Source organism: Anthonomus grandis, chromosome 14, assembly GCF_022605725.1.
Source record: "Anthonomus grandis grandis chromosome 14, icAntGran1.3, whole genome shotgun sequence".
NCBI lineage: Eukaryota > Metazoa > Arthropoda > Insecta > Coleoptera > Curculionidae > Anthonomus > Anthonomus grandis.
Window position 1 is genome coordinate 8,234,698 of NC_065559.1, and position 14,694 is coordinate 8,249,391.

Here is a 14,694-nt window from a genome sequence, read left to right on the forward strand (position 1 = left end):
ACGAGACCATCCGCAAGGTCGTAGCTCGTACGATAGCCGAGATATGGCATTTTTGATGCCCATTTTTGGCCTCAAAAACGGACGTCGAAAACGACTTTTTCAGGATTTTCAAAGTGCTCTCATTCCCTTAGTTCTGCTCGGATTCTGTTATAACCCGGTGTTTTCGTAATCTAGGTGAACCAAATAAGACGCTGGTATACCGTATAAACCAGCTAGTAAAAAAGTTAAATTCTATTTGTTATGGTATTAGAGTAGTTCGAAAATACATGAATAAAAAAAATATATATATATATTTGTATATGCATATGCAGTGTGTCCAAAAAGTCTCGAAAAATACCTTTTACAGGTAAACGAATTACCTGGTTGAAAAACGCTCGGACACGTCAATTCTCTTTTATTTTTTGCATGTTTTCAGATTTTTGAAAAATATACAGGATGCGTCAAAAACACTGGGCAGCTGAAAACGTTATTATTTTAAATAGAATACCCCATTTATTGATGCATTTTTGGATTCTATGTTAAATTCTAAACACATTTCATGTATAACACCCTATACGAATCTTTAACTGTTTTCGAAATATCAATAATTAAAAACAACAATTTTTAAAAAATTTACCTGTAAAATCTAAATGATTTAACTTAGAGAAATACGGGGTGCACTTTCCTATCTTAGTTTTTCATGAGCTATCGTTTAACAATAACTTTAAATTTAACTGAAGCTTAATTAAAAAAAAACAAATTAACTTTTTTAATAAAGGTATTGTAATAGAAACTTTGGTACAAAGCAAAATTATTTAATTAAATGTTCAAAATGCTTTCCTTGGAACTTCCTGAAAATTTCTTCCTGAAAATGAACTTCCGCAGGATTGAAATACATATTTTCAATAACGTTTCGAATAATTTCTTGTGTAATTTGGCCAGCTTCATTTATTATGCGTTGTTTTAAGTCCTCTATATTTTTTTTTATTAATCATTATTAATATATATATTATTTTTATTAATCACGTATCTCTCGACTATAGTGCGGAGAAGCCCCATCTTGTTGGAAATATAGTTGTGTGTAGTTTGGACTGACCAAACATCTAATTTCAGGAACAATGCGGTTTTGAAGCATTTCTAAATACTTTACGGAAGTCAGGTACCCCTCAATAAAGGCCCATTATGTGGATTCCAAATAGGCCCATTATGGGGATACTGGGTACGCACTTCCCGCATCCAATGTGGATTTTCATCGGTCCAGTACCTTTTGAAGGTTTAAAACGCCATGAAGCATAAACGTAGCTTCATCCGAAAACACAATGTTTTAATAATTGAAAGAAGTCGTCCATATTCTCAAAGAGACCTTGCTATAATGGTGAACAAGTTTAAAGACACCGATAGTGTTGAGACCAAGTCAGCGCTTGCCAATCATTTATTGTCAACAGGTCATAATTTTTCCTACTCTAATAATGTGACAGTGGTTCATGACTGCCAGAAGGGCAAAAAGCTGGATGTTTTAGAGAAGCAATAGAGAAGAAGAGTCCAGTTTTAACTTGCGTTAACGACGTGTTCAATTTTGAGCCGGGACTCATTTTTAATAACATTATCTAGTCCCTTTTATTCTTTTCAAGCTATCGCATGAACGGTGTGGCCTAGCGGTCAACAGCACCTTAGTCAACAAACCTTAACAGTTTTGCTGTGAGGTTGTAGGTTCGAATCTGGATAGTTCCTTTTTACTTTTTTATTATTTTCTTGTATTCAAGTTCTATGTTATTTTTTTTATATATTTGTGATGTCAGTTTTTTAAACTTATATTTTACCGTTCAGTGTGTGTGTATAAATGACTGTCGGTCGTGTTTTAACCTTCTTAAGGTATACTTTTTCGTTTTACTTTAAGGTTTGTAATTTTATTTGGTTTTGTTTGCATTATTTTTTAGGTCTGATGATGCTCTTAGGAGCGATACACGTGTCACCAAAATTATCCTTCAAAAGTTCTTCCACCAAGTAAATTTTACAAGGACGGAATTCATTTTGTTTTAAAATTACTTGAACCGATGATTTACGCATGCCAATTTCTTGAGCTGTTTTTCGCAACAAACTGTGGGGATTTTCAATGAAACATTGTAAAACTTTCAAATTTCTTAGATCATTTGTTTGGCGGATTAGATCTAGTCCTTTCTTTGATTTGATTTCGATGTGGAAATAAATCATTAAATAAATTAGCGACCTCTTCGTATGGTCTAACACGCTCTTCATAACCCTTTAACCTTATGAATGTAATTTTTTCTCTTTCATTTAATTCAGCCATGTCGGATAATATTGAACTTAGCAAAGACGTCAAATCTGCTCCGATCTGTGATACAAAAAAGTACCGAGAGTTAAATAATTTAGATTCGGAAACCTGAAAACATGCAAAAAAATAAAAGAGAATTGACGTGTCCGAACGTTTTTCAACCAGGTAATTCGTTTATCTGTAAAAGGTATTTTTGCAGACTTTTTGGACACACTGTGTATGAATTATTAATGGTTTTCTTTAAAAACATATATCTTCTTCAATCAAAAACGGAACATAATTATAACACTTAAGGACTTTAAAGTATCCACTTCATAAACTTTCACTAAGAGAAAAATCTCCACAATATGCATGTATAAAACTATTTAACTCCACACCCAAACACATAAAAAAATTGTATGAGTTGGAAGGTTTAAAGCTGCAATTAAAGATATATTTTATTATTATTATTATTATTATTAAACCTTTGTCTTACAAAAAAACGTGTACGTTACGCCCCTGAAGTAGCATCCCGGACTTTTTTTTTTAACACCCTGTGTATAATATTAGATATGTTGTTAAATCATAATGTCATCTGTCAACTGAACATCCTATATATTTAGACAGAATAAACATAATCATGGCTAAATTAATTCCAATATTTTTGAAATTCATTATGATAGACATACACCCCATCATAAACATATTAGTTCCAAAAAGCCTCACCGTGACAATCCAACCATAATCATTCAGTCATAATGCAGCCGTCCATTTGACATTTCCCAGATCCAACCCTTTCCCGAAAAGATTGATAACAAGGATAATTTTATCGTCGGCTCTCCTACGATGTATTAATGACCGGCATATAATGACCGAGAAAGCCGAGGGCGCGTAATAAAATAAAAAAAATCTCCGCTGTTCGAGATCAAATTTCTAATTAAAAAATATTGTTTCAAGTCCGGAATGAATCCGCTTGATTGACTTAAATATCAAGTAGGCTCAACGTAAAAGGTAATAAAGAGGTAATTAATCTAACAGAGGCAAGGCGCGCGTTTTTTTCGACCGAAATCTGCTAAACTATTAATCACGTCGGGTTCATTAATAACTTCCACGGCGAACGTGTATTATCGTAGAACGGCTTCGGTTTGGCGGCTGAAGAATGAACGAAAAAAAAACCGTCGGCCACTTTGTGGGAAGATCCCAGTGCCGGTAATTAGGGTTAGAGGCTACTGTTTGATAATAACTCTTCTAATAACTTTTGTGGGAAGGTGCGGCCCCGATCAATTAAGACATTAATTTTAAATTTTTTAAATCAAATTATGAGTTTTTTTTACGGTAAAAACGAGAAATTCAACTAGCAACCTATAATTTCCAAGATTATTTTCATTAAATGTAAGCAGAAACCTTATTGCAGGAGCGGCAAATGATTCTTTTGGTAGAAAGGCCAAAGACGTCATTAGAAGCAACTTGAGTATTCTCTGTATATGTACAGGTTGGGGAAATAAAGATTACGCACTGTCCAAAATAATGGCAACACCTGCACTCCGTAAAAAGAGTATTCATTTCGCAATTCAAACCATGGAAGTGGCATACATTAAGGTCACCTTGTACCCCTTTTGCATACTTAATAAGGTTTTATTACTCTCTACCTATTTGAAATAGAGTATAGGTATAGGAGTAGCTTTAAGCTAGACATCGCCACTAAATTTACTTTCACGCTGCTTATAGTGTTTTAAATATGTTATTATTATTTAGATAGAATAAACATAATCATAGCTCACTTAATTGCAATATTTTTGAAAGTCATTATGATCAATTAAGACACTAATATTAATTTTTTTAAATCTGTTTATTACTGTTCAAAATAATGGCAATACCTGCACTCCGTAAAGAGTTTTTTCAGAGAGAGAATTTCGCAATTCAAACCATGGAAGTGGCATACATATTTATTTATTTGTTTATTTATTTCAATATACGGCAGAGCCAGTTTACAAAAACAAAATAGATAATACAAAATACTAGATAATATAACAATATAAATACAATACTAGAATTACAAAAAAAAATATACCAAGATAAAACCTCTGAAAAAACAATCATCAACAGGGCTAAGAACTTAACTAAAAACTTAACACTATCCAAGGAACGTAGGTTACCGTAAGCCGCCCGAAAATGGATCCAAACTATTTTCATTCAAGAAACGCAAGGTCCTAGTCAGTGGAGAAAAAAACCCATAGTTGGCCGAATGAAAGGGTAAACGAAATATAGAAGAGTTGATCCTTCTTTGACAGGTGTTAAAAGGAATTGCTTCCAAGATGGTAGGACAATGATATAAACCATTTAAGATCTTATAAAACGTTAAAGCATCAGAATAATGCTGTCTGACTTCAAGATTAGGGATATTAAATTGGACACTGATAGCATTATAGTCGATGTAATAATTACGAAAAATTTTAACTTCAGCTCTATAAGCAAGGGATCTTAATAATCTTCTTTGTACAGCCTCAAGGCGTTCAATATGAGAATCATAATAAGGGGACCAAATTACAGACGCATACTCAAGCACGGAACGTACCAAAGAGTAATAAAGTAATTTGAAACAATAAGGTGAAAGATGTACCCTATTTCTAGTGATAAAACCAAGACTACGCATACTCCTGTTAATAATATTCAAAATGTGCGGCAAAAAAGTTAGCTTGGTATCAAAAAGAACACCTAAATCTTTAACTGTATCAACTGACTTGAGTTCGTTATTGTTGATTGTGTATTGATAATTAATAATTTTATTAGAACGACCAAACGAAATACATACATACTTCTTTACATTCAGTTCCAGACTATTGCTGGCAACACTATTTAAATCCAATTGAAGTAGCTCAGCATCAAGATATGACTCAATGGCTTTATACAGTTTAAAATCATCAGCAAAAGCAAGATGTTTTGAATGAACAATTACATCACTCAAATCTCTTATGAACAAGTTAAAAAAGACCGACCAACTGTGTGCGACCAGTCAAAAAGTCATATTGAATGGTCACCTTGTACAACTTTTGCATACTTAATAAAGTTTTATTACTGTCTACCTATTTGAAATAGACTATAGGTATAGAAGTAGCTTTAAGATAGACCTCGCCACCAAATTTACTTTCACGCTGCTTATAGTGTTTTAAATATGTTGTTATTATTATTTACATAGAATGAACATAATTATGGCTCACTTAATTGCAATATTTTTATTAGAAGTTTGTTATTGCTCAGGCACATGTTAACGAAAAAAATTGCTCAAATTATTCTTGTAGTTGTATAACTAAAAATTATAATCAAATTAAACGTCATTGGGTGATTTAGAAGTTTTGTATTTTCTTGTGCCTTATCGCTTTCTGTCACATGATATTTAAAGAGCATAATTATAAAGCACTTAACACCTAAAATGGTAATTGTATGTAACAGAAAAAATTAACAAATAAATTTGAGAAGTTACAAGTCAAAAAAAAATAAACCAAATTCATGGCCACGTATTACAATTAAATAGGATTGGGATTCTGATGCAGCTGTAATTTAAGCTTCGATGAAGCTCGAAAAACGTGATATACATACTTGATTTGCAGCATAGTTGGAATACTCAGATCCTCTACTATAAGATTTATATAATGGTTATTAAATTTAAAGTTACCATGAAATAGTTGCGCAGAATCCTTAACCCCAATGCATCGGTCAAGCTAACAATTTTCAATACAGTAGTTTTCAATAATAACATATAATTTCTGAAATAAAACTACGACAAGACCAGTGGCGAAGAATGAAATTTTGTGAAGCCGTGATGGAAAAAGTGTAGCGTTCTCACTTCAGATTAAAATAATAAGTTTAAATTCTCAACATTTATTTAATCTTTCAGTATAAAATAAATAATAAAACAAATTATAGCCTAATAACGCAAATCTACAAATCCTTCTCTAGGCTTGCTATATCACTGACTGCCGGCATACAGCACCACAAAGCTGAAGCGTTTTCTTCCGTTACCATTCTCATCACGAGATGGCTTTAGATCGAGTTGACATTGACACTGTGAACGATTATTCTGTCTTCTTTCTTGCATTTAGTGGTATGTTTTTTCTCAATATACAGATACCCAGTCTTGTTGCTGTTGTTTTTCCTAATGTTTACCTTTTACTTGGGAATAGTTTATCTCCTAAAATTGTAACCTACCAGATTCGAGGTTATGAAGGATAAATATGACGGGGCGAAATAGTCTATCACCCAAGATAGTGATTCTGATTGGCTAATTTTTGACGTACATCAAATATAACAATAATGACGTTAATGACATTTTAAATGTCGTATTTGGCGATTGTCTTTTTTTTATATTTCCTTTGGGTGGAACACAAGCCAAGGTTGATTTTGAGGACTTGGGTGAATTTAGCAGGATCCCTAATCAGACAAGTCATGTATTGATTTTTATGGTCAAGTTGCGATTTAATAAGTTTCTTGAAATTTGGTTGCGAATCGTTTCACTAGCGAATCCTTTTGAAGATTTTGGCAAGTATTGAAATAATAATTTAACACTTACTATAATCTCCTCCAGGTTGTTTTTGGAGTTTGAGGCTGGTTCAAAGTTCATTTTCATTAAAAGACTGAGAGAATTGATTTCAACCATATTAATTGGTCTTTCTTTTCATGTTTTATCCTTCAAACTCACCAACTTTTTGTTATTTTGTTATTTACTAAAGAAAACTTGCTAATAGATTTGTTGTTAATAACTTCAAAATGGTCTGTTTAGGACCGCGAATTCCCAAAATCTTTGAGAATTTATGCTTTCGTAAAAGTTGGATACATTGGAAGTTTACATTAAATTTTCATTTATTATACGGCTAAAGATTGCCTTCTATGTAATAGACATAGCAATAAAATACTGAATAACGACTTATTAATACACTATTAGTATTTTCAATTAAATAAATATAGATTTACCACCTCTGGTCATAAAATCGTCAGCATATAAAATAAAAACCTGTCCCGGTACTAATGCGCGCCCTCTCCAGCTCATTACGTTAATTTAAAAACGTTAATCGGACGCGTTTCATTATAACGCGCGCACACAAAAGATTAATTATGGGCCACTTACACCTGCGATTCGGCCGCCGCATTGAAATTACTTTGAGTGCTCCGAACCCGCTTTAATTGCCACATAATGTTAAATCTTTATGATCTCGAAATTAATAAATAATTATCCTTTATTTAATTGGCCCGGCTAAAGCCGTTTCTACTTTTAATATGGAATTTATGACTCGGGGCGAAATTACGGTTTTCAAGCAAGAGTACAACTATACCGAAATTTCGAAAAATTGAACACAGTTTCGGTTACAATTACAATTTTCAGTCAAAAGAGGACGATCTCGAATAATTTTCCTCCAAAAATAAGAAGAAACCAAACTTCCAACGAAACCAAGAATAACAGAATAAGATCCCATGAATAATACTCCTGACATAGGAAAATAAACATTATTGACCAGACAATGATCAAGACAAGTCCAACCCACAGCCACACTCAGTACTCACGTATCGTCTGCCTATAATCGCCAAAAAAAAAAAAAAAATACGTTTGTGAACGACTCCCGCTGTCAATTTAGAAATAAACAAGCAAAACGGCTGTGTTTACGCTACAAAGCAAATTCCTTTGAGGAAATTAATAATTTTCACAAAGAAAACGTCTAAAAAATCACCAAAACTAAATGGAAGAAAAGAACAGTGGATAGAATGTGGTGGAATAGAAATCCCTTACTCAAAATGAAAAAGGAGACTCTATTTTAAATGATAATTATTATTATCGAGAAATATTTCACGATTGAAACTTTTGGTGTGTACTCTCTACTAATTCTATACCGTGAAAGGAAAGGAATTTTGGTTGTTGTTTACCTTTTTTTTACTTCTAGCTACATAAAAAATAAAAAACATTGAGATGATAAAGGTATTAATTTTTTAAATTTTAACAATGAATGTTGCTGTATTGGGGAGAAGGAGGATACGTAGGGTATACCAATAAGACAAATAGAGTTGACAAATTTTTTAAAAAATATCTGCATACCAGAGGCTTCAAAACTAATTTCTCTGGACGTTAAGAACTTATTTCCAAGCATTCCACCTGGTGATTGCCTTGATCTAGTCAGGTCCCTTTTGCTTAAGTCACCGCTTGACAGATTTATTGTTGATGATCTTTTAACACTCCTCAAGCTAGTACTTGATCAGAATTTTTTCGTTTTTAACAACAGGTTTTTTAGATAAGTTACTGGACTAGCAATGGGGTCTTGCCTCTCTCCTCTTCTCAGTGAGATTTTTATGCACCATTTGGAGAAAAGGATTGTCAATAGGAAGTTTGGTGCTTTTCTCACTGTATATAGGAGATACGTGGATGATATTTTTGTGGTATGGAATGGAAATGATCTGCAATTGGCGGATTTCCTCATTTCTATAAACTCTCTTCACGCAAATATCTCGTTTACCATTGAAGAAGAAATAGATGGAAAGTTACCTTTTCTTGATGTTCCTATTTCAAAAAATACCAACAAACTTGAATTTGAGATCTACCGCAAACCCACCACTACGGACAATGTCATCCAATACTCCCCTTATTCCTACAAATTTGCCTCTTTTAATTCCCTTTTCTATCGCCTTTTCAACATCCCCCTTTCTAGAGAAGCTTTCCTTGATGAACTAAATATAATTAAACATATTGCTTTTAATAATGGTTTTCCACTTGATTAATCGCCTTTATTCTAAATTCTATAATAAATACAAACTTACTTACAACTTAATCCATCTTAATAATGAAAATAGTCATCCTTTTAGATCATTGTCATTTTTTGGTAATATTTCTTTTCAGCTTGCAAAGTTTTTCAAGTCTACAAATCTTACAATTGCCTTTAAAACTACAAACAGTTTAAAAAGTCAGCTAGTTAGTACAATAGATAAGGCAGATTTATTTTCAAAATCAGGGATATATTAATCAAGATGTAATGACTGTAAAGCCATTTACATAGGGCAATCGGGGAGAAAAATTTCCACCAGAATAAAGGAACATACAAGTTTGGTGGACAGGTATAGGGATACTGACATGATCGAAACTAAATCGGCGTTTGCAAATCATTTATTGCCTTTATTGGCCTCCTCACATGGATTTTCTTTAACTCAGGGAGCGGATATTTTGCATGAGTGCTCAAAAGGCAAAAAACTGGACTTGTTAGAAAAAATGGAAATAACTAAAGCTAAGAAGAGCCCTGTCCTTGTGTGTGTGAACGATATTTTCACGTTTGAACCTTACCTCATTTATAACAACCTCTCTTAAAAAGTCTTTTCTTCTTTTTTTCTTTTTCGATTGTTTACTAATATTCACACATATTGAAAAATATCTTGTCGAACTTGCATTGTCTTATTTATTTAATGTAACACGACGTTTCGGTTGGTAAGTATCTCCAACCGTTATCAAGTGTAAACTGTTGTTAAACAGTTTAGAACCGAAACGTCGTGTTACATTAAATAAATAAGACAATGCAAGTTCGACAAGATGTTTTCACTGTACCATTGTCTACCACCTTCAAAAACAGATACACACATATTAGTATAGTTCGGATTGTTTCCCATTTTTGATCATGTTACTTGGTGGCCTATGGGTTAGACGCGCGCCTGTGAATCTAAAGGTTGCTGGATCGTTCCCCACTGGTGACATTTTACATTTTTACTTTTTTATTTTTTTAAAGATATATTTTTATCTATGGTGGGAATTGTTAACTTAACCTAGCTTTTTGTTGTTAGTTGTAATGTGATCTGTGTAGGTCTAGGTAATGAGTTTTGTAAGAGTTCTTTTCGTGAAAAATATCTTAATGTATTTTTTAGGCCTTATGATGCTCCGATAGGAGCGAAAAACGTGTAGCTTTTAAAAAATTATATGGATTTGATGAGACCGTGACTTTGTGTTTTTACTTTTGTTTAGTTATATCTATAAAAAATAAAATTAAATTAATTTAAAAATATGAAAAAACATACTTATCTTTTCCAATTTTTCATCTGATAAACTGTTTTGAAAGATAACAAATAATTCAAAGGTTGCTTCTTTTAAAATTAAAGGAGTGTGATCATGTAATTTAATGAAAGAAGATATATAAATAAAATATATTTCAAATTACCAACTAATTTTAAAAATGCCCTGTTCTATCTCTCTCTTTAACCAAATAATAGCTAGGCATTTATCCTTATTTAACATTATAAATGCACTTTCCTTTAATTTGCGTAATTTTGAAATCGGTTCCTTTGCTAAAATTGAGGAAGCAGTCCAGTTTATTCTATGTTTATTGTCGAATACATGTTGTGTAATTTTGGATTTTTGAAAATCGTCGTTTTCCATGTAAGATTTATGATCGTTGAATCTTTTTGGTAATGGTCAGGTTTCACCTATGTAAAATTTATCACAAGTACAAGAAATTACATTGAAAGGTTTAGTCTTTGTTAATAGATATCGTAATGTGTTTTGCGATTAGTAATGTTCAGGGGAGGCTTGGAAGAGAGTAAATGAACTAAGAGGTATACGGGGCAATACTGTAAAGGTAAATATTGAACCTGATAGGCTGAATAACTTCTACTGTACCATAGGTAGTAACATAGCAAGTCAAATTCAGGGTTTTTCCAACTATGAACAGTTTTTTGAGTACAGGGCTGGACCAGATTCTTTCTTCTTTTTGCCAACTGATCTAGTTGAGCTTAAGTCTACTCTAAAGGAGATAAAGAAGAAAAATACGTCTGGCTATGATGAACTTAATGTACGGTTATTTTTCAATTTGCCTGATTCGGCACTGGAGGTACTTGTATCTGCAATTAATCATTCTTTCAATAATGGCCAATTTACCAATTGTCTTAAAGTAGCCAGAATCATGCCTTTGTTTAAGGGGGGAGCTTCAGAATCACAGACCAATAGCATTGCTTTCCACCCTCTCAAAAATTATCGAGAAATTGGTTAAAAATCGACTTGTCATATTTAGCTGAAAAGCAAATTTGGGTTTCAAAGTGCCAAGGGAACATCAGATGCAATCTTTTCATTCTTTGAGTCCTTATTTTTAAGCTTGAACAGTGGTGATATTGCTGCAGCAGTGTTTTGTGACTTGACCAAAACATTTGACTGCGTTAGTCACGGAATACTGCTATGGAAGCTTGAGCGGTATGGATTCAGAGGTCTGGCTCTTCAGTGGTTTGGGTCTTATTTGCATACTAGAATGTAGAGTGTTTCTGTGGATGGTGCCCTTTCAAGGAAGCAGCTTGTGACTCATGGTGTTCCTTAGGGTTCAGTTCTTGGGCCACTTCTATTCCTCATTTATATTAATGACATGGCCAATCTTAGGATCTCAGGTAAATTCATTCAGATTGTGGATGATTCAACAATTTTATGGCATGACACGAGTGCGATGAATCTAAATACCGCAGTTAACAGAGATATTGTTGAAATCAAGAAATGGTGTGATTCCAACAAACTGTGTTTAAATATTTCAAAAACTAGTGTTATGAATTTTAAATGCAATTTAAATAATGTGTTTTTGGAAGATCACATTCTAAACAGCTTGGACGAAAATAAATTTTTAGGTTTATTTACTGATAATAAACTAAAATTTGAGGGCCATATCACGCAATTGTGTACAAAAATATCAGCAAATTGTTATGCTCTTAAAGTGGTCGCAGGAGAGGTTAACTTTGACATGGCGAGAAATGTTTATTTTTCTTTAATTGAGTCCCATTTAAGGTATGGTTTGTGTTGGTACATGCACACATTACTTATTTAATAGTGTTTTTATTTTGTAAAAGAGAGCGATCCGACGTCTGTGTAATGTGAGTATGAGAGAGTCTTGCAAACAGCTATTTATCACTCATAAAATCCTAACCCTTCCTGCCTTATTTTTATTGGAATCTGTTTGCCTCGTTCATAAGAAATTTAAAAAAGTGAACACAACTAATAGGCATGAATATAGCAGTCGACGAGCTAATGATGTGCTCTTGCCTATGCCTACAAGTTCACTGATCAAAAGAACTTTTATATTTGATGGTAAAAAACTCTTTAATCATCTTCTTGCAGATTTGAAAGGTATAGGTAGCTGGAAACTTTTTAGAAAACGTGTTAAAAAACTCGTTGCAAAGGGCTATTATGAAATAACTGAATTTTTGTCGGACAGATTTTAGTCATTTTTACCTTTTTCTTGCAGGACTTTAGGTATATTCTTTATATTTTTTACACCATGTCATTTCGTCTGTGATTAATTTTTTTTTTACATTTAATAAAATTGTATATTTCGGGAGTGAATAATATCTATTTGTGTCATACATATTGATACTCTTGACATTACATTAGCTTTGTATGTTTTGGTTCAGAGTCTTGGAGGAGTATTTCTGAAGAATGGGGATGTTGTTGGTTTTACCGGTATAGGTAAACCATATTCATGGAAGCAGAATGCCTTTAGGATGATGGACCATATTTTACATGTTTGTGTATATGTTTTTCTTTTTTACAGCTTTGTCAACAAATTTACTTTTATGACAATAAAGCATATATTTATTGATTGATTGATTTAAAAGTGACGTTTTAACTCGAATTTCACTCTTGGGCTTGTCTTGTGATTGAAATAAATAAATTTAAAAAAAATACTTACTCATGATTCGCCAGTTTTCTATTTAACCTCTTAGGATCGCTTTTTGTTGCTTGTCCGCGGACAATTTTCGCCACCGACGTAGGGGACTCTTTCAGGCCAAAACTGGTGACGTAATGACCCACATTCACTTTTTTTAGGTCGAAAATCGGCTTCAGTTTCCCCGGAAATGCGCTGTAAAACCTCGACCAAGAAGAATATGCTAAAAAAAACTCTTTAAGACCCTCTTCGAGGCTTAGAAAGAACAAAAATACCGAAACAAGCTTGTTTATGTAACTCTTTATCCTTCGATATGGCTGCTTCGTATCTCCTTTGCAATGCTAAAATGGCTTTATGTTGATCAGGTTCCTCCATAAAGTCGCACAGTTCCCTTAGGAATGGTTCGGTATCATGTTCTTTAAGGCTATATAATAAATGAATCTTTATTATTTTGATAATAAATGAGAATCTAGAACATACAAAACTTTGTGTTGCTGTAAACGACTGATGTAATCTTGTTCCTCGTGCGTGAGAAATATGATAGAAGATCCCGATTTGCCCGCTCTACCTGTCCTACCCACTCTATGTAAATAGTCATCATCTGATTGTGGTCCGGTGTATTGTACGATGCAATCTGCTTCAGGTACGTCAATACCTCTAGCCACTACATCCTAAAATTCGTTCATATATTATCTTTAAATACATTTTTTTCTAAACATAGCGTAAAACTTTAATGTGGAGAAAAATGTCATCTAATAATCATCAATTTCAAGAACAACTGGTGCTTCCATATGAATAAAGTGTCAAATGCAGGATTTTGTCAAAATTCGAGAATTCTACCTGAGAAAAAAATGTGTTTACCACATATCCTAGAGCCATCAAAGACCTAAATATATTTAAAATGTGAATACAAGAGAAGTAATTAAACAGGTTTCGACAAAGCAACTCTGCACTGAGAATAGATCGGATAGCAACATAAATCATAAAATTAAAAAGTAACTAAGCATAGTTTAAAAACATTTCTTGATTCAATTTTGCTCCTCAGAAAGAAGCATCACGGCACAGGCAGTATATAACTTGATTACTCGAAGGCATTTGACTCTCTCAGTCACAATGTTTTACTAGCTAAACTGAAAATTATGGACTTTCTAAAAATGCAGATTGTTCGAATCATCAGACTGGTCAGGAGCAGCGGGTTACGATTTCGATGGTGTACAGTTGGTGTATAAAACTCTTAATCTAGTGTGATATTACGGGTGCGAATTTTGGGACATTTGCTGTTTACATTGTTCACAGTTGACTTGCCTAAAAATCTTTCAATTTCTTATCATCTGCATGCCGACGATTGCCAAATCTACTTATCATTTCCCCCTCATCTTGAGTTTCCATTCTTTATCATTATTAACGAGAATTTAGAAAAAGTAGGCGTCTGGTCAAAGAAAAATGGATTTTTCTTGATTACTGGTAAACCCAGAAAAAACGATTGCTCTGCTTGTCGGTTTGGAAAGGCAACGAAATAAGATTTTAGAAATTTTGAGAAAGAACTTAAAGGTATGGTTCATAAGGCTTATTAGCCTAAATAGTTAATGCATCGTTTTGCTCGTGTTTTTTTTTTGTAATTGTAGTGAATACGGATTTCAGCCAATCTTTCCTTAAACAGTATGACCAACATTGAACAACAAACACAAGAACTAAAGGAATTACCTCTCCAAACTTTTTTTAAGCAAGTCAAATTTAAAATACTTTTGGGTCAAAATAATAATTGATTTTGTTTTTTCTTATATGTAC

At 33.1% G+C, this 14,694-nt stretch overlaps 1 protein-coding gene across 1 annotated transcript in view; it reads right to left on the bottom strand.

Moving 5' to 3' along the window:
• LOC126744683 (probable ATP-dependent RNA helicase CG8611) overlaps positions 1-14,694 on the bottom strand; it is a 37,310-nt gene that overhangs the window by 4,969 nt on the left and 17,647 nt on the right. Inside the window, exons 6-8 of the mRNA XM_050452194.1 lie at positions 13,387-13,577; positions 13,182-13,330; positions 12,931-13,129 (exon numbers count right to left, since the gene is read on the bottom strand). Of these exons, the coding sequence (XP_050308151.1) occupies positions 12,931-13,129; positions 13,182-13,330; positions 13,387-13,577 (539 nt within the window). The remainder of the gene's footprint in view (positions 1-12,930; positions 13,130-13,181; positions 13,331-13,386; positions 13,578-14,694) is intronic.